Source organism: Peromyscus eremicus, chromosome 5 (assembly GCF_949786415.1).
Source record: "Peromyscus eremicus chromosome 5, PerEre_H2_v1, whole genome shotgun sequence".
Taxonomy (NCBI): domain Eukaryota; kingdom Metazoa; phylum Chordata; class Mammalia; order Rodentia; family Cricetidae; genus Peromyscus; species Peromyscus eremicus.
In genome coordinates, this window is record NC_081420.1 from 27,852,293 (window position 1) to 27,873,958 (window position 21,666).

The following is a 21,666-nucleotide window of genomic DNA, read 5'->3' on the forward strand; positions in this document are numbered from 1 at the left end:
AATGGGGCCATTCTTAGCAGCAAAGGATGCCATCAAATGATTACATTGGCAATGTCCACCAGGCCCATATACGAAATGCCTACAAATGTGGGGTGTGCCTGGTCACAGTGAGTGAGTGACATAAAATAAGCAAGTCTAGGTTAGGCTAATAAAGACTTGTAGCAGACATTTGGCCTTGATGAATGGCCAGGGGCCTGAAGATGGTGACAAAGTGTGTAGGGTAGAGGTGTGTAGAGAAAAGGAGGAATGTGGGAAAGAACGCATCCTTGGAATGGACACTTGGCTGCTTGGCCAGGGTGATCTCGGCATCGTAGTCATATAATCTGAGGGATGGGGCATCTCACCAGTGACTCCAAAATATGATGTGACTTTGCTATTGTTGCTTGACTGTCCTGTCAGTGGGAGACAGCAAAGCTGAGACACTATCATGGAATCATTCCCAAGGATTATCAGCCTGGTAGTTCCTAGTGGTGGCCTGACTGTTCCAGTGAGAACTGATGCTGTCAGCCTGTTGCGGCCCATAGGTCCTCTGGTTTTATCAGGCTTGGGAGTCTGGAGTACCAGGGTGTGCACTGGCCAGGAGACCCTTCACAGCAGAGGACACACCAAGGTGATAAGACCACAGGGCGCCTAACGAGTGTAGAATGTGTGTATGTGTCTGAGGTACGGTGAGTAGGTGCTGTTTTCTCACTGGTAGTACATACAGTACCCCAAAGACCTTTAAGTTGCATCATATCTTCAGCAGGAACAAGGCATGGCCAGGCACTTGAGTGAAACAGGAGGCTCTTAGTTTTCTCCTGTCCGATGGTAGCCATTCTGACAGTGATGGGGGCTGCAGCCCTTGGAAACAAGTATCCCAGCAGATTGAATATTAAGGCTAGCAAAAGGGGAGCTGTGGAAAGGCATGTGTGGATTGAGACCAGACAGGCTGTGGAGATGGGTTTGTTCTACTAGCCTTGGCTTTTCTCATTTCAAAAAAAAATATTTTGGTATCTGAAATAAGTTCGACTTACGGAAAAGTCTTGAAAGTTTATATAAGAGTTCCCCTTCCCCTACGTCTTTCAAGTTGCATTCTTGATAGGCTGCATGTTAAAATGTTAAAGCCCAGAAAATTACCACTGATTTCTCATTCTTTACTAGACTATATACATGGTACTGATCTTGCCAGCTTCCTCCCCGATGTCTTTTCTGTGACCCAGGAGCCCACGTGGAGCCCTGTCGCATCCTTCACTGCCTCCTACACATCCTGCTGTCCTGCTGCTTCTGAGGAACACTGTTCAACAAGTACAGCATGGATCTGTCTGAGGGTTTCTTGTTTACTAGACTGAGTGGTGTTCCTTGGCAGGGGGTCCTCAGTGCAGAGGCTGCAGTATCTCTGCATCTTCTGGAGGTGTTCTGAGGTCCATGTGCCTTGTTTACAGGTTGACTGCTGTAAGGGAGCATCTGCTACGCTTCTCCAAACAGCAAGAGGAGGCAAATAGCCTTTCCCGTCTTTGTAATTCTTGGGTGGTTTTGATAGAAACTTCTTATTGTCAATTGTCCTTCTTCAAAGTTTCTCTCAGGAAGAGGCACTTGAGGATTAGAACAGATGGCCCCTCCCTAAAATGTGCAGAAGGGCCAGGCAGTGGTGGCGCACGCCTTTAATCCCAGCACTCGGGAGGCAGAGCCAGGCGGATCTCTGTGAGTTCAAGGCCAGCCTGGGCTACAGAGTGAGTTCCAGGAAAGGCGCAAAGCTACACAGAGAAACCCTGTCTCGAAAAACAAACAAAACAAAACAAAGTACAAAAGGTGGGTCTCAGTGGCATGGGAATGCATTATGGTGGACAGAGACAAGCGGCTGAGGTCCCTTCCAAGAGAAATCTATTGCCCCATTTGGGAGTGGTGCTGGTGGCAGACGGCTATCAGCTCCTCAGGGAAGACATTAATTAGTTCCATTACAGTGTTAATGGGCAACATTCTTCTTGTGAGGTCCACTCACGGTGATGATGGACATGAAGCAGCCATTCAAGTCCATGGGGGAGGATATACTTCAGAGCCGTGTGTGTGTGTGTGTGTGTGTGTGTGTGTGTGTGTGTGTGTGTGTCCGTCCACGGCTGCATCACAGCCTGATGTCCCCTCTGTCCTGTGTGACTGTCTTACCAGCTCTTCAGCAGGTATTCACTGCCCAAGACTCTTCCTGCCCAAGTCTCTTGAGTTCTGCCTTTGGAGAACCTCGTGTCATTACTTTTTGCCCCAGTTCAAGGACTAAGGAACAAGGTGTCCGTAGTTGCTTGTCAAAACACAAGCTACAATATTAGCATGAACTATTACAGATGAATTTGTTTAAACATTTAAAAAAAAAAACGAAACCACAGAAGTAGTGGGGAAACCCTTTCTTATCCTATGCACACTTCCCCTTTTTAGTGAAGGATTTTTCGAGTGTCAATATGGATAGTGGATACCAGTGTTACCTATGGGGATGGTGCACAATAATACATAGTTCACAGCATTCCATGAACCAAACCAAACTGTTTGTATAGCTGGTATGGTAAGTCCCCACAGAATGGCACACTATATACACCGAGTATAACAATAACAAGCTAGATCTCCTCAGGATGTCTTCTAGAATGATTTTGTTTTAAATGGTACTCACAGACGCTCCTCCCATAATCTTGGGAAACATAACGGTAGAGCAGCCATCTGGACTCTGTCCGAAGGTGGTATAGGGTGTTTGAAACCAAGCCTTTTCGTTAGCCCAAACCACATCACAAAGAGGCAATATGGATGCTCCTAGTCCAATGGCTGGGCCATTAACAGCTACAATAATAGGCTTCTTAAACTGAATGAAAGTATTCACGAAGTTTCTAAAATGAAAAATAAATGGGGAATTACTGAAAACATTGCATATTTGAGCAGATGAAAAAAGTCTATCATGGAATTCAATTTACCAAGACGTAAAACTCTATGGAAATCATTAAGGGATGAATGAGATTTGCTTAAGGTGTTCTCTCTGAAGCTGTGGACCATGGGTTTATTTGCTGTATGTTGTATGTAAGGCTTAAAGACAGTCTGGCCATCACATGGGGAAAGGTGTTGCCACAAGTTCCATGCTAGCAGTGGGTGCCTGGGCTTTCTAGCCAGTGTATCTTAGTCCTCAGCCCCAGAAGATCCAGGAGCCCACTCACATTACAGGAGTCATGGCCAACCAAGGAATGACCCTGATGAAGCTTGGTTCGGGACAAACCAAGAATGTCTGACGCCAAGTGAACAATGGTGGGTCAGGTACCAGAGAGCACAGGGTCAGATCCAGCCTTGTATGTGACTTCTGACAGCTGTCATCTGGAGAAAGCCTGGTTTTATGCTGAACTAGACTGACTGACTTCCAGGAGATAGACATGGGCTGGCTTGAGACACTGGCATACTCCAAGGCTTGCGCCTGCAGCCGACCAAATGCTGCGGGATCCCATCGCAGCAGAAGCTCAAAGGACTTCAATGCAAGGAGCAGGGCAGCTCTCACAGGGATAGCCAATGCTATCCTGGGGCTTGCTCAGGGGTCCGGCTGAAAAAGCAGGTCACTTTTGGGGATGGGGAAGGTCAGTGTCACACCACATTGAGGATCCCTCTCCCACCTCTGGAAGCCAGCTGTGTATTCAGAGATGGCTCCATGTTATGATTTAACATAGTGAGGCAAAGAGAAAGAAGAAAAATACACAGACCGGAGTCCCTCACAGGTAGAATGAGCTACAGGTCAGAATGCAGAGCAAGCAGAGCGTTTTGTGACTGGTTTCTAAATCTGGGCCTACTCTTAGCGCTGAAAAGGGCCAACAAGATGCTTTTCCTAAGTCACCGGTTTAAATGCTGCAGTGGTGAGCCTGCATCTCTGGAAATCACGTCCCAGCAGTTTAGGTTGTCCCTAGCCCCTGACCTGCAGAACGGGCCACAGGACTTTTGGGAGGGGACAGCTTAGTAAGGTGACCAATGAGGACTGCAGAGCTCAGCAGCTTATTGACCAGGCTGACTCAAGCCTGAGTAGAAGGCCTCCGAAGTTTGTGGGATTTGTGACTAGACAAGATGAACTCATTCAAATGAGTGGTCTGCACTAAGACTTCCTAAATGAGAAAGTCCGAGGCACCAGTGTATCATACGGTACGAGGAGAGCCACACAAGCTTCGGAGCAACTTTGGAAGCAAACCCAGTCTTACTGCCTTCTGCGGGTTAGGGATCACTAACTTGGGATGGGACTACATATCCTATGCTGTCTCTGGCACCTTTTGGAAAGGTAACTGCTAAAATGGTGGTCTCCATGACAGGAGCAGATATTCCCAAAATAAGTGCTCCATGTACCCAGAGTGGCTGGTACAGTGCTGAGATCTAGAAACCACAACAGGATGGTAAATTAATGTGAAATTGATCATAATGCTAAAATAATTCTACATAGAAATAATAAAAGGATTTATAATTTATTTAACACTGCTATACCAGTTTACATGTCTGCATAAAAAATATGTTTTTAAAGTCTTGGGGGGGGGAAGGGGGGAATCAAAACTTGGACTTTATTGTTATTGTTGCTCAGAGTAACTTCAGCTGGCTCTTTCTGGGAAGCATCAGAATTCCAGTCTGGAACAAAGGTCTCCCATTTTAAGCAGGAACTGACCACTGATGTGTGAACCTAGATTAACAGATAAAGACAAGGGCCACATAGAAAATCCCAAAATTCTAACAGCATCCTGTCTAGCAGGAACTTCCCAGGGCCATGAAGGCTCAGTCTTGGGTGCATCTAGCCTGGGGTGGAGTGTCCCCTGGCCTTAGGCTGGAGCCCTGAAGAGCCAGCATCAGAGGAAGGAGCTGTCTATTGCTTTTGATGAGAAAGGCTTGGTATTAAGCAAAATCTCTACTGGAAAAACATTTACTAACTTAAATATCAAAATGTTAGCCAATCACATGAAAATCTAGGGATTGTTTGGGGGAAAATGAAGCAACGAGGGTCCAGAGCTCTCACCAGCCAGCTTGCTGCCTTTCTCAGCCGAGTTAAATAGGACCGGGAGGAGGAGGAGGAGGGAGAGGAGGAGGGAGGAGGAGGGAGGAGGGAGGAGAGGGAGGAGGAGGAGGCGGCAGGGTAGGGTCAGGCTTGAGGGTTAGCAGAGCCACCTTCCACACAGGAGCGTCTAGGTGGCTGCTCTAGTCCTGGTCCACAGACTTCAGAAGCCAAGTGCCGTGACTAGGTTCCTGTCCTTATGTCTTACCACCAATGCCCTGGACATTTTATTATAATCAATCTGCAAAGTGGCTACTAACGGGTCTGACAATGGAACAACCTAGTGTTTAACTCAACCTTCCTTTCTGACTTTCAGAAACTCAAGACAATGAAGTCCCTCTGCCTCAAAGTTTTAAGGGGTTTGAGATGAGGGATACCACAGATACAAACACAAATGAGTGAGAGAGAGGCTAATAGAATCTGATGTGACTTACTGTTTACCTGACCTGTTAAAGTGTATCAGAAAAGCTCCTATCAACAAGAATGCGTTTGCTTAAAGAAACAGGTTTTGCTGAAGCAGGATTTGGCTGTTTGCCAGAACACTAATCCAGCTTTATGACCAATGTGGGGAGGCTGGGAAAAGACATGAAGAAAATATACATTTAAAACTACCTAAAAGTTCAATAAATGAGACTATGTGAATCTGTCTTGATTTTTTTTGGGGGGGGGGGTTCTGTTTTCCTAATTCCAACACCACTGGTCTCTGGTGCCACCCAGAGTAACTTATCACTGGAGGGAGGGGAAGGGGTGAGCCTCAGAAAGATTCATAAGTGGAGCTCAAGGAAAGCAGACCTGGGAAAAGGAGACAAACTTTGAGACATTGGCTGGCGAACCCTATTATTTTAATTTTGTTTTATCTATCTGTCTGTCTGTCTGTCTGTCCGTCCATCCGTCCATCCCTAGCCCAGGGCTATCAGAACACACACTTTTCCGTGTGGCACATGGAAAACATGCAAAGCTGTCACAGGGGTAGGACGATTCGGATAAAAATGATTCCGCCCTTGGTCCTGACGGGGGGTGGGGGGGGAGTATGGGGAATGGCTAAGGTCGTCTTGGATAGGAGCTGGGTGGCACCTACTGGGTAAGTGTGTAGTCCTACTATAAAGCTGTTTCACGGGTACTGACAATCTGCCAGGGCACGTTGACCAAGCAATTTAATTTCCAACTGAAACAGAAGAGTGTGCCATCTACTAGTTTACCACAAGTCTGAAATTATGTAGGAAACCAGAAATAACAATTATGAATAATATTTAGTAAAATTATACAACTTAAAAATTCTTGGAAAAAAACGATCAAGTTATGATCACACTCAGAAAGATACCCAGCAGGCACAGTCCATCTTTTGAACACGATATTGTCATGTGCAAGTTTCATGCCTCAGAACTATGCAATCAAGTTATTAAAAACAATTAAGTTTTAAGCTTATGATTTTGTGTTGGGTTGCCTTCATAGCTATCCTTGGCTGTGCATGGACCATGGGTTGGACACATTTGGAACAGATGGTGGATAATCTCCTAAATCCCTATGTCTATTAATTTTGAAAATGATGAAATATGTTTGTTGTGTAAGGCCAAGGCAATGCCTCATAACTCTAAGGTGTGGGGCTCCAGGGCCTGTAGACAGCATCTCTGAGAGCCACTTGGGGGAATCTATCAAAGACATGATCTGCCACACCTCAGACCCACCAACACAGAAACACCAACAGAAACCCATCCCTATCCTGCTCTGTGCCTCCAGGTGGCTTCCAGGGGACCAGGAAGCCCAGTACTACAGTGACAATACTTAGCAACTTGGAGCCCATTAACTCTCAGAATCTCAACTCTAGCTCTACAGGGACCTGGCAGTTCAGGAGAAGATCCAAACTACTTTCTTGCACTTCCAAGCCTGCAAGTCTTTGGATTTTCAATCTGCTACAAATGAGAAGGAAAACACAAAAGGGTCCAAAGGGGGCACCTGAGGATAATGTCCTTCTAGAGAGGTAGGCGGGGAAATATAGACCATCTTCCTGGTAGGTGAACTGGCTTTGTTCACTTTAACTAAAACTCACCTCTGAAAAATTAAGACACTTTTACTTATACCTGCAGTGATTAGCACAGTAAAGGAGACATGCTTACAGGAGGATCTGGAAGTTCTAGGGAAGGTGTCTCAACTATCAGGACACAGCAGTGAAAAAAACCAACCAGAGGGGAAATGGACGTGTCTTCAGGTTGGTAATGTTACATGGAGAAGGTGAGCTGCCAAGTAGTAGTATAACTTACATACTTAACAGAACTCAAACTAAATCTTTATTACCTGTGTGTGTGTGTGTGTGTGTGTGTGTGTGTGTGTGTGTGTGTATAAAACGCTTATATTGGGAAGGGCATGTTGACTCTAACTAAAAACATACTGTAGACTTGAAAACTGTTAAGAAAGTAGATTTCAAGCTGGGCATGGTAGTGGCCTGGACATAATCCCAGGAATTGGAAAGCTGAGGTAGGAGGATTGTAAGTTCAAGGTCAGATTGTCTATGCAGCAAGACCCTGTCTCAAAAAAACAGGGGTGGGGGAGAGAAGAAAGAAATGTATTCAATGTTCTTATCACAGCAGAAGTGTGAGGGCCAACTTAAGTGAGTTAGCCATTTTACAATGTACATGTCTCAAAATGCAGTTTTTAATCATTTCAAAAATTTAAAAATATATTTAGAAAAGACTAGGAAGACATACAAATAAATCATCTATTTTCTGGGATGAGCGTGAGAAAACGGGACTTTTAACAGCATTATTTACTTCTCTGTTAGAAGGGAGTTGGGGCAAACAAGGTGTACTACTTATACTTAAAGAAAAAAAAAATCAAGAACCACACCCATTATGTGACCTTACGGATTGTCACAAAGCCTGGACAACTTAGAGGGAAGAGAATACACAGCACAAATACACAGAAGGCTAACGCACCACAATGCTCCCAGAATGCCCTGCGCTTAAGCCAACCCTGAAATCAGTGATCTGCCCAAGGCAAGTAGTAATTTATGCTGGGGCCATAGAGAAGGCAGAGGATTTAATTAATCATGCTACCAGTGCCTTTTAGAGAAGATGTGCACTTTATTCCTGAGGCTTATACAGGCTTATTCTCTGAAAGACTGGTACCCTGCAAAACCCCCAGGGCTCAGCTGAAAACCCCCGTTTGTACTTACCTGATAGCATCTGCCATCTTAGTGCTTTCTCTCTTTCTGTCGTCCGTGAGACGCCGTATAAAATAAATAAAGTCCAGACCACAACAGAAGACACTGCCCACAGCGCTGAGCAGCACCAGCTTGCTGTCGTCGGCTGCAGCCGTGCTCAGGGCACTCTGGACTTCTTTCATCACCTGGAAGTCACCACAAGTCCAAGTGGTCAAGAGCACTCTGGGTTCAGAATCCTACAAAGCACTGTCTAACGGGACAGTTGAGGTCTATAGAAAAGGCACCTCCAGTCTGACGGGGGTTCACTTCAGCCACCATCACTGTATGCACTCTGCAAGCTTTATATCGTCTAAGCAGAGGTCAGAGTGCTAGGGATGGAGTGGAACTATAACTTCATGGCGGATTAGAAACACCGGTGGAAAGGCATGTGGATCTACACCACTCGGTTCTTCTACAGGCACCGTGGCTCTCAGCAGACCAGGCAAGCCACACAGAAAGCTATGGGAATTTCTAGTTTGGACAGCAGGTGGCACATTCAGCCAGTTTCAAGAAGTGAGTTAAGTTCTAGGGGTTTTGGCTGTTTCGTACCTGAGCACACCAGGGACAGGAGTCTAAGTCATTTGCTGCGTCAGTGCACTGAGTAGGGGTGCACCAGTGTGGGAGGGCACACACCACCTGAAACCACCTCCAAGAAGCATTTGCAAGTAACTAAAAAAGGTACCCTGGAGTCTAAAAGTGGACCAAGGACCAGCCCTGTTTTGTGACTCTGGCCAGATACCCACTTGCCCAAGATGTGCACAATGGCAGTCAAGCAACCGCCAGAACTCAAAACTCTGGTAAAGTACAAGTTCAAACACATTGGATTCTACAGCCTTCATGGAACTGGTTTCCAAACTCTGCAAACACATTACTCTGGGTCACTGAAAGGTCCCTTCTACTAGGTACTACTGACAAGGACATGTGTCTGCCACAATGCTAATAGCATCTGTGCAGCAGGATGACAGTCAGATTCTTTAAAGGGACTAAGACCCAGGGGACCTTTGTCTGAACAAAGAACCCATCAAGATTCTGATGAAGGCTAAAGCAAAGCCCATGTGTACACATTTCCACATGACTTTAGGGAGGCCACAGGGTCATCGAGCCCTATGATCTACAGATGACTTTGGGGGAGGGGGATGAAGAGGGGAAGGATGCAGCTACTACGCCCACTTCAAAGCCATAGTTCCCACAGCAGAGAACGGAGTGGCTGCTTAGCACCCTCCTCCTGTGAGGTGTCACTGTGGCCAAAAGTGTGAGGAGAAGCCAAGCTGTTACTTTCCCCAGAAGGGTTAGAAAGATCACAAAGAGTGCCACTCAGCAAAGCAGGCCGGGACACCAGGGGCACAGAGAAGCATGAAGCCACAGCCTGGGGCGTGTCTCTCACCTCTGGGTTTAGTGAGTTATTCTCTGATGATTTTGTGGATAACAAGATGTGGGTGAAGCCATCTTGCTTCCTGACGACAATATCTCTGTATCTGTAGGCACTCTCTGTCTGCCTCACACTGAAACGCAACCGCTTGTCAAAAGGCTGGTCTCTTCTGTCGTCAATAAATTTCCTTTTCCCGGCTGTCACTCCTGTAACAGACGTCTGTATGGTGGCTGTTCCATTGGCTGTTAGCGCATCCATGAACGGAGATGTACCTGCCAAGAGTTGGAAATCACAGTGGTCTGTGATGTCCTACCATCAATCAGTTTCCAGTGTTGCCTCTGATTTAGACCAAGATGCCCATCACAAACCCAGGACTTGGCTATTAAAGGACAACACAAATTAGAAGCTTGCCCAAGTTTACTTTTACTTTTAAAGACATCACCTTCTTCTTGTCTACCTAGTGTTCAAAAAGAAAAACGCTGGCCATGTACCCACTGAAAGGAAGAGCCAAAGTCTGAGCCTTGTCAAGTCTGAGACTGGGTCTCAAGGAGAACAACACGCTCCAATTTAAAAAGTAAAGTGAGACTGACTGATGAAGACCTGAAGAGCTGAGACTGTCTCCCATCTAAATTCAGGAAGAACCACGAGAGATGTAGAGATGAAGCCATGTGTCTTAGCAGGCCTATGGAGAAGTGGCCACTGTTCCCTGTGGATATTACAGACAGCAAAGACTTCTTCTTTCTCATGTTGCCCCAGAAGATGCCTAGGAGGTTTATCTCCTGGACCCATAATATTTTACCAAGTCTTTTTTTGTTGAGACAAGGTCACACTATGTAAGTTCTGGCTATCCTGGAACTCACTATATAGACAAGGCTGGCCTTGAACTCACAGAGATCCCCCTGCCCCTGCCTCCCAAGTGCTGGAAGAATTAAAGGCATGTGTCACTATGGCTGGCTTCCATGTTGTTCTTAAACTTAGCACAGGTTCTGAGCAGAGGTTGGGGAGATCTATTGAAGATAGCTCTCCTTTCCCTCAGCACAGCCCCATCACGCACCACTGCTCCTCAGCATCAAAATGGATGCTGTTTTTCAACCAGCCTTGGCACATGATTCCTCAACTTTTCTTTCTCAGTGCAAGCGATCAAACTCAGGGCCTCATGCATGCTGGGTACATGCTCTACCATTAAGCTAGTCTCTGACCTGCAACAATTTATTATAATAAAGTGGACAGTAATGTACCATGACCATCACAACAGGAGGAAATAATACCACCTGCTTTAATTTTTGCAATAAAAACCCTTCAAACTTAATCTTTTGACAGATCTAAGCAGGATATAAATGCACACATTTTAAGAATCTAAAAACAGAGGCTAAAAGAGATGTCTTAGTGGTTAAGAACACTTGTTGGTCTCCCAGAGAACTCGAGTTCAGTTCCCAGCACCCACATAGCAGCTAACAACCACTTGTGACTCCAATTCCAGATGATCTTATACTCTTCCAGAGTCTTCAGGCATTGCATACACATGGTACAAAGACATACGTGCCGATAAAAACACTCATACACATAAAACAATTTAAATATCTAAAAATAAGCTGAGTGTAGTGACACACACTGGCCACCCTGGCATCAGGAGGCAGAGACAGGCATACTGTAGACCTGAGGTCAGTCTAGGCTTCTCCCTCCCCTAATCTAAAGCTATGGCAAGATAGGTATTAAAAAGCCTTCCACCCCACTGATGAACTCCAGGCCAGGTTTTCCAAGGTGCCCTTCCAGACTCTTTATATGGAAAGAAACAGGAGCATCTGTCCATCCTCCCTGTTAAAGAACAGGTGCTGGGACACCATCCCATCCGCAGGGGCGTACACACACACTGTTACTTTTACTTGTGGAATGGTTCCTTGGCATTCACTCGCTGTCAGGACACTATCTAGTGTGAGGCACACTAGAATTTATTTTCCCAATCCACACTGGAATAACCACTAATGTTCAATGGGCTAATTCTATCAGCAGTGGCCTGTATGACTCCCATACAGGCAAACCCAGACTGCATGATTCTAGAGGATCTGTGACTTCGAGTTTTTCATTCCTGAAAAGAACACCCAATGGCACCTGTCAGGCAGGATGTTGTCGAATCTTTCTGAAAGCTTTTAAGCTTCATTTTCTTTTCTGCCAAATCCTTCCCAACTGGTGCTCAAACCCTGCACCAACGGCTTCTACCCAAAGCTCTCCGCTCTGCTTCTCAGCACCACAGCATCCCTGGTCTGCACTAGCCCCACATCCTCCTTGGCCCTCCATTCCCGGACTCAATTCAGAGTCAACATGGCCAGGTAATTCCTTGAGTACAGAGACATGGACCATGTGTGATTCTGAACTACTGAGCTCATTCATATGGGGAATTGAGAGTTAGAGACACTGGCTTTACCCAGGGTGAGCACATTCACTGGAACATGCTACACAGCTCAGAAGAGGGGCTGGGGCATCCTGGGTTGGAGGTCAGAATATGGGAACTGATGTCCAAGATGATGCTGAGGTGGTCCCTCCACAGGGAAGAGCAACGGTCTGTAGCAAGGTTGGGAATAACGCAGTGGGTTAACATGATCAAGTACATCACATGCATGTATAGCAATGTCATAAGGAAACCCACTATTTTCTACAATTGGTACACACTACTCATTTAAAGTACAACCCTTAAAGCTAAAAATGTAAAATGACCGAAGGCTGGACATGGTGGCACATGCCTTTAATCCCAGCACTTAGGAGGCAGAGGCAGAGGCAGAGGCAGGAAGATTTCTTTGAGTTCAAGCTAGTTAGGGCTACACAGTGAGACCCTGTTTTAACAAACAAACAAGCAAGCAAGCAAGCAAGCAAGCAAGCAATTAAGTAACCAGTAACTTCTGGCTCACTGTGCTAGAGAACCATGATGATTCCAGATTCTGGGGACGCTAATATCTACTCGTGAATAGCATGAGGCACGCAGCCATGCACTAGATAGTAAGTGCTCATATGAGGCTGACCTTGACATCACATACCATCGGCACCACTTTAAGTCCCTGCCTATCCTGACTGCCTACAGCATCTGTGCTCTGCTCCTGTCACTCTGGACAGTCAGCCATGTGTTCTCACACCATCCAGGTGTGTGCCCACTACAGCATCTGTGCCCTGTTGCTGCCACTCTGGACAGTCAGCCATGTGTTCTCACACCATCCAGGTGTGTGCTCACTACAGGACCTCTGGACACACTATTCCTCTGCCTAGAATACCGTGTCCTAGAACTTCAAATAGCCAGATTCTTCTGCTCACCCGGGCATCACCTGCAAGTCTTTCTGGACCTCATCACCCCATGGTGCCCCCTCGTCATTACCACCTACACCCCCTTTATTGGGCCCCTAAAAGCAGTTTTTTCTCATTGCCCTTTCATACATAATATTTACTACTGGTATACTCCATGAAGGCCTGTGAGGGCACGGTCACTATTGTATCATTTACCTCTGCAGCCCCAGTGCTCACAAACTCAAAAGGCCTTCATTTCTTCAAAAGTTAGTTACAAAGTCCAGTTGTCACACAGCTAATCCAGTTCAACACTTGGGAGCAGGACTGCGCTGTAACAAGATCTTCCACACTGCAATACTCCCTTTTAGAAGAAGGTGCCTTAGAAATCAGGAAGTAGGCAAACTCCCCAAGTCTCAGAAAGCTTCACCAAACTTTTCGGTTTCACAAGGCCCCCAGCCCCGAGGTGAAATAAGCAATACCAAGGCTGAGGAGAGGACACGGAGCTGTGGTGCTGCCTCAAGCAGTAGAGTGAAGCCCAGGAACATGGCTTTCCAGTGATGCTGCTGCTCCTGGAGTAACCCCAGTAAACTCCCCCGGCTTCTGTATGGTGGGTGGACGCCTCACGCTGACGCTCTTTGTTCACAGCACTCCAGTCAAACCACACACCCGTAATCAACTGCCAATGACTGGAGGCCCAGGAAATACTATTCTTTACACCATAAACAGAAAATCCAGGGACTCACAGGGTGGCATTTAGGAAAACACAGGCGTCAAAGTTGCCTCTGAGAATTAACCGGGTACACTCCTGACCAATGTCTTCCCTTAAGTCAGGAGCATAAAATCTGTCAAGCAAAGAAACATTTCTTTTTGAATACTTGCTTTTTCTTTTACTGACTGAAGAGAGTTAAAGATACTTTCAAACATGGGTGCTTAACCTGCTTACTATCCCGACTTTAATGGGGGCAGGTGTCTAAGAATGCCTGAAATCTGTTTCCAACCTAGAAAGGTGTTGTGCTTTCTTGTCTCTGGTAGTGACTAGTATTATGGTCTGAATTTAAAAATGTCCCCCAGCGCACATGTTTTTGAGCATTGGGAGACTGTGCAATCTTTACGAGGGGAGACCATACCCAGAATGGGTGGTAGGGCACTTGGGCAAACCTTACTAGGTTGGACTTGTCCCTGGGTTCTGGGAAGTTCTCTTAATTTTTTGGCTTGCCAAGATGTAAGTAGGCTTCTCCTGCCACCATGAACTGAGTGGTTCCCCACGCCTTTCTATTGTGATGACCGAGATCCTTCAGAAACTGTGAGCCAAACCTCCATCCCTTCCTGAAGCTGTTCGGACCACAGCTAACAAAGGCAACCCGAACAACTAGCAACTATACATCAATATTCAAGTATCTATCTCCAGACTCTGGATAGCAGGCAGGGAGGGCAGTGTACCGGTCTAACAGCTTTCTACCCAAGGGTAGAGGAAATCACTGATGTGCATACAGATGTTGTGAGGCAGCATACAGGGAGAGGAAGTTCCAGGACTTGTTCGGGATTCCTTTGAGTCTTGGCCCAATACCCGTCTGGATATACACAGGGGAAAATCATATTAAGTCTGGTAGGGAACAACATGAGGATAGATCAACTCCTAGAGACATAAACTGGGTAATTTTCAGAGTTTACACAGGGCTGGGAGCCCTCAGAAGCCCTGATGAGAGATGTTACATGTGGAGCAAGGCACAGGCACACGTCGGCAGTAAATCTACACTGGTCTAAGATAAAAGATGCTCAGAACCGCACAAAAGTTACAGTGAGCCAGAACAAGCTAACACTTCTAAAACTATATAAAGGGATTGGGGAGATGGTTAGTGGTTAAGAGGGCATTCTGTTCCACATCGGGTGGCTCATAAGTGCCTGGAACTCCGGCTCTAGGTAACTGGATGCCTCTGGCCTCCACTGGCACCTGCATCCCCATGCACATACTCACACACATACATGTAATTTTAAAAACACACACAAATCTTTAAATATGAATGATAAAACCCAACACCCTAAATTGTAAAAGCCACGGTATCCAGCAAGCCACCCGAGCCAAGGCTGACAGAGTAGAAAAATAAGGCTGATGTCCAAGACTGAATCACTGAATAGGAAGAGACCCCAAAATAAGAAGTGATGAAAGTAACAGAAAAAGACATTTCAAGACTAATTGTCATCCATGAGTAAAGAGAGGACGAAGATCTACAAAGGGGAAAAGGCAGCAAAGTCCTGCTCCACATAGTACTCCAGGACTGTTCAACAAGGGTCCACATAGAAACAGTTAACATGTTTTTGTTTCTAAATCCTAGACATGTCATAGTTAGCGTCAGCTGTCAACTTGACATACCTGGGAGGCGGGAACCTCACTCAAGACACAGTCTTGATCAGGCTTGTGGGTATGTCAGGAGGTGGGGTGGGGAGGCGGATTTTCTTGAGTGCTGATTTATGTACGAGGGCTTAGGCTTTTTTTTTGGGGGGGGGGCAGCTAGTAAGCGGCATTTCTCTCTGCCTCAGCTCCTGCCTCCAGATTCCTGCCTCGGATGCTGGCGCCGGCTTTCCTTGATGGTGTGAGCCGTAAGCCAAACACACGCTCTCTTCTCCAATTTGCTTTTGGTTACAGTGCTCATCGCAATGACAGAAACCAAACCAGTACAATGTAGTTGTCGAAATATGTTTCTTATTATGCCTATTTCTTACAGAGTTAGATCTAAGCTGGGCGGTGGTGGCGCACGCCTTTAATCCCAGCACTTGGGAGGCAGAGCCAGGCGGATCTCTGTGAGTTCGAGGCCAGCCTGGGCTACCAAGTGAGTTCCAGGAAAGGCGCAAAGCTACACAGAGAAACCCTGTCTCGAAAAACCAAAAAAACAAAACAAACAAACAGAGTTAGATCTAAAAGAGAAAAGAACTGTATTTTTAAAAGAATGAGTTCTAAGATCAGATTTTTTTTTTTTTTAAAATCACATCTGAGGCTCAGGACAGATGTAAATACATGATACTTTAGAAAGAATAGCTCATATTTTATGTATTTCAAGAAAGCCAGAAAGATGCCTGAGGACCCAGGACAAATAACAAAGACGAGGCAGGATGCATGTGCATCACTTGTGTGCGCAGACACAGGCAGATCATAAATCTGAAAACCCGGGGGTGGGCCGATACCGCAGACAGAACCACTCTGCTTGTCTTTAGAAGTCTTCGAGAGAAAACGGTGCCTATAACTAAAGCAGCAAACAGTAACCACTGGACTCATCACAAGGAAAAAGGTCCATCTGCCCCTTACTTCCTTGTACCAACAACAAAAATGAGCAAAAATCACTTAGAATATACTGGAAATAAGAATATCTCCAAAAAGTGTAGTGGTTGGAAAAAATACTATTTCTCAAGACAGATCTCTGAGTACAAGAAAGACAGACAAAAAGTAACCAAGAAAGGATAAAAGCAACAACAACAACAACAACAGCAACAACAAAGCACCAGCAGCTACCTCAGGAGCACTTCTGTTCAGATCAGCATTCTGTGGCTACAGCAATAAAGAGCAAATAAATAAATAATAAAATAAAGACCAGAGCCAGACGAGCATGCACGGGCCTGTGCTCCGTTCTCAGCACACGGATGGCAGAAAGGTTTATTTTGGCTCATGGTTATGGATGCTTCAGTGTAGTGGGTGGTTGTCTGTGCCATGCCCTGAAGCACCACCCCTAATGAGGCAGCAGGTATCTGCCCCTTGGGCATGGCTGCCAGGGACCCTTAAGACCTGGGATGCACTTACGTGTGCTCTCTTCTCTTCCCTATCTCGTGGTCTTGGATGCTGGTGTGGATCAAGGCCCGCAGTGGACCGTGCCCCACCCCTCCAGGATTCTTTGACCAACTCCTTTACTCTGGTTGTGAAGTAGTCCCCAACTAAATTCCTTTGGTCATTAAATAGACTCTGTGGATTTATCGCATTACTTCAATCCATGATCAATTGGCCCTGTGTCTGGGGGCCGTGGCAGGGCTGCACACCTAGGCAAGAGCACATGGAGCAGGCAGTGCTCACCTCACAGCCAGGAAGCAAAAAGAGAAAGCAAGAGATGAGATTCCCATGCATCTTGAGGCCACGCCCCCAATGGCCTCAACCTTCCACCAGGCTGGAGGCCTAAAGGTCCCCAACAACACATGAGACTCGAGGGAAGGGACACTGCAGCTCCATATTGCAGCAACTTCATAAAAACCAGTTTAGGGTTAAGCAGGCTAAGGACAGCCATCCGTAACAAAGGCTTTGGCACACAGCAGACAGGAGGAAACCTACAACTCACTTGTGACAGATGACAGAACACAGCTACACTCTGTCTGGTTCTGTGGCACACACCTGTGGCAGCACAATCCTGTTTCACTAACAGTTGTGTGAGGGCAAGAAAAACAAACATCCAACCCACATTCTAGTCAATGGAAAACACACAGTAAGATGTGTCTATAATAGGAAGTAAATTTTGGAACAAACCCAATCTTCAAGAATACGCTGAATAAGGCCAGGTATGGTAGCACATGCTTTCGTCACAGCACTCGGGGCAGCGGAAGCAGCAGACAGGTCTCTGGGAGTTCCAGGCCAGCCTGGTCTGCACAGCTGAGTTCAGGCCTGCCAGGGCCACATAGTAAATGAAACCCTGCCTCAAAAACAAAATAACCAGAATGAATAGTTGCCATCAAAATTTTATCAAAGAATATTACAAAAGAAAAAAGAAAATGGTATTATTCTGGAGAACACTGAATACTTTTTAAAACATCTTCTAATTGAAGTTCTAATAGTCTTCAAATCAGTATTTCTAATAAAGACCTAATAGGAAGACACTATGATTTTTCAGAGAAATTAAATATGCCTTACTAGTTACGTAAAACTACATATAGTACATGAATTCTAGTGCAAGAAAATGGAACCAGCTTAGATCAGGAAGCAAGCATTATAAACCGCTTAGATTACCCTGGACCATGCAATAAATGTGAATGAAAAAAGATGTTCGATTGTTAAAAAAAACAAACAAACCAAAAAACAAAAAAACTATTTAACAAACAAAAAAATAATGCAACATGGTAGCATGATTTCTTTCTCTGTGTATCTTTGGAGCCTGTCCTGGAACTCACTATGTAGACCTGGCTGGCCTCAAACTCAGAGAGCTGTCTGCCTCCCGAGGGCTGGATTAAAGGCATGCGCCACCACCGCCTGGTGCAGCATGGTTTCTATGTATGTAGAAAAGAATGTTAGAGGATAGAAAACTCAGGTACACTACACTCAGGGCTGCACATGGGAAGTCAGTACTGTGCTCAACACTGAAGCATGAATGCGAACCGAGTTAAGTGAAAAGAAAGAAACAGACCACACAGACCACACAGTCACAGACACAGACCACACAGTCACAGAGCACACACAGTCGCACAGACACAGACCACACAGTCACACAGACCACACACAGTCGCAGACACAGACCACACAGTCGCAGACACAGACCACACACAGTCGCACAGACACAGACCACACAGTTGCAGACACAGACCACACACACAGTCACACAGACACAGACCACACACAGTCGCAGACACAGACCACACAGTCGCACAGACACAGACCACACAGTCGCACAGACACAGAGCACACACACAGTCACACAGACACAGACACACACAGTCGCACAGACACAGACCACACACAGTCACACACACAGACCACAGTCACACACATACAGATCACACAGTCACAGACACAGACCACACAGTCACACAGACACAGACCACACAGTCACAGACCACAGTCACAGACCACACAGTCACACAGACACAGACCACACACAGTCACACAGATACAGACCACACAGTCACACAGACACAGACCACACACAGTCACAGACCACACACAGTCACAGACACAGACCACACAGTCACACAGACACAGACCACACACAGTCACGCAGACACAGACCATATACAGTCACAGACACAGACCACACACAATCACACAGACACAGACCACAGTCACAGACCACACAGTCACACAGACACAGACCACACACAGTCACACAGACAGACCACACAGTCACAGACCACACAGTCACACAGACACAGACCACACAGACAGTCACAGACACAGACCACACAGACACAGACCACACAGACAGTCACAGACACAGACCACACAGTCACACAGACACAGACCACACACAGTCACAGACACAGACCACACACAGTCACACAGACACAGGAGGTATCTCAAATTCAAAGCAAGGGATGAAACCACCAAAATATGAAAGTGATCACATGGGCAGAAAAATGGAACTACCATTTCTACCTTTACAGTAGCAAAGGTTTAAATGTTGCAATAAAGCCAGGGCTGGTGACGGTATACATCCACCAACTGAAAAAAATCTCTAAGCAGTAAGATGGCCCATCAACTTCTGCTCCAATAATTCCATTTTTAGAGGTCTACTCTGTGACAAAGGAATAGACACTATGTAAGGACATGTATTTTACATACGTGATGAATTTAAATACCTCTATTTCTAAAATGGAAAAAGTTATAAAGCATGCATATATGACATTATATGGCCTTTTTATACGACCTCAACAAACACCAAAGACAATGTGCTGGGTGGTTTATGTCAATCTGACACAAACCTAGACATGTATGAAAAGGGGACTGTCAGGTGTCAATTAGGGACAAATGGCTGAGGTGCCTACCTAACATATCCAATGGACCTGGACGCCAGGTTCTCTACCCTCAGTCCCTATCTGTTACATACAAGGCTCTCCTGGCGGCCATACCATGCCCCCAGCTGCCCTTCCCTCTACAATCCAACCATTTTGGTTACCTGCTCTTTTTGTCTACCCTTTTGGGCCTCCTGGCTGCTGCACATTGTTCCCCTCGACCCTCTCCTTACATGGCTCAGAGTCATGTGCACTCTGGACTCTGCCTCCCTCATATCTATAATAAACTTTCTCCTCTACCGTACCTAGGAGCAGTCATGTCCTTTCTGTTTTCTTTCCTCATTTAGGGAGCATAATTGAAAATCTGCCTCTAACAGATAGGCCTATGGGCAAGTCTGTGGGGGTACTATCTTGATTAATGATTTTTATGAGAGGGCTTAGCTCACTGTGGGTGGGGCCACCCCTGAGTAGGTGGGTCCTCAGTTGTATCAGAAAGCAGGCTGAGCAAGTCACTAAGCAGCATTCCTCCACGGCTTCTGCTTCAGTTCCTGCCTTCTGATTCCTGCCCTGACTTCTCTCAGTGACAGAGAGTTACCTGAATGTTGTAAGATGAAAAGAAGTTGCTTTTGATCATGGCGTTGTATCACAGCAATAGAAAAGTAACTAAGAGAGAAATCAAAAGGAGCATGTGGACAGACCATGATATTTCATGTGATTTTATTAAGAATATAACTGCACAAATGCTAATAGTGGCTCTGAGCGATACGGATGGATACAGAATACTTTCTATAGCTCAGCCACTCTGTACATTACTTTAACACTATACAATTCTGATACAACCAGGGAAACAATAAACACACGCTGAACCCAAACTCTAGGATGTTAATTTCCATTCCTCACGGGTTTCCTTCTTACTAACTGTATTTGAGTTTAAGTCAAGGCCAGAGTTTAAAACTGATTTTAACTATCTCAGATATCCACAGCCTCTGTTTTCTCTGAAATTAGAGAGCAAGGCCAATGTTATCTACAGAATAACCCATGTTTATAGGGTTTAACATTTGAAATTGTTATTCACACCTAACTCAATCCTATTGAAACCTACAATCTTACTCAGTTTATGCAATCTGAAACAAATTTACTGAGGAAAATATTTTCATTTGAACATGTTAGTAAGTAAAGGTAGCCTTGGAGCATTAGTATTTATTTTATAATAATACAAAGGACACAAAAGTCCCCTTTGCTCCTCTTCCTTCAATTATAAGTTCCATCTACAGGGATCTGAGTTTCCTAGGGGTAAATGCTCCTCAGTCATCTGCAAGGGAAGACACTGTTGGTACAACTGTTTGGAGGACGTTCATGAATGAACAGCACCCAGCTGAATTTAGCTCCTTGGGAACACAAAGCTCAAATGTGCTGCAGACCATCACTAAAGAAACCTTATTATTATTAAGGAGCAGCCTGCCCAAACTCTTGAATAAACCCACTCCCTGTCACTGCTTATTCCCAGAGCTTGGCTCTACATGTAGATGACCCCCTCTGCTCCAGCTGAGCATTCTAGGCACTCAGGGTTCTGGACACGGGCCCACACCACAGGGGCAGCACAGAGAGCAGGAAGACCAGCCTGACTACGGTGAGCTTCACTAGCCAGCTGCCTGGCCAGACACTCGAGACTGGAACACCCTTCATGCTCTGGCTGGTAGCTGCTAGTTTTCATACTGGGGCAAGGGCAGGGGGAATTCTTTTAGCCATCACTGCAGTGCGGCTAACAGTCTGTGATCCTGGAGTACTGGGGTAACAGGTGAGAGATACTGTATTCTCTCCAGGGAGGCCATCCCCTGCCCCACACATCAGTACTTGTAACGCTCTGGGATGCAAAGGCAGTTTCATGGCCACCAGTAAGTATTTGTTTCAGACAGAACTGTGAGAAACTAGAGATCACAGTATATCCACATAGTGGCCTGTCCTTCATGATGGGTCATGTGGGGAGTCTGAGAATGCTGCTTCCATGCCAGCACCTGCAGGTTAAGTTTATCTCACAAGAGGCTCCAGCTGTGTTGCCAGACAGCACCACCCAAATCATCCAGGCCCTGAGAGGGGATCTTCTACTTCAAGGGTTCTCAATTT

General features: G+C 45.8%; 1 protein-coding gene across 2 annotated transcripts in view; it reads right to left on the reverse strand.

Annotated features, from left to right (window-relative positions):
* Positions 1–21,666, reverse strand: part of Cdyl (chromodomain Y like) — a 145,133-nt gene that overhangs the window by 7,639 nt on the left and 115,828 nt on the right. For both annotated transcript variants that reach the window (XM_059263170.1, XM_059263169.1), the window contains exons 3-5: positions 9,595–9,851; positions 8,184–8,356; positions 2,633–2,843 (exon numbers count right to left, since the gene is read on the reverse strand). In XM_059263170.1, the coding sequence (XP_059119153.1) occupies positions 2,633–2,843; positions 8,184–8,356; positions 9,595–9,851 (641 nt within the window). The remainder of the gene's footprint in view (positions 1–2,632; positions 2,844–8,183; positions 8,357–9,594; positions 9,852–21,666) is intronic.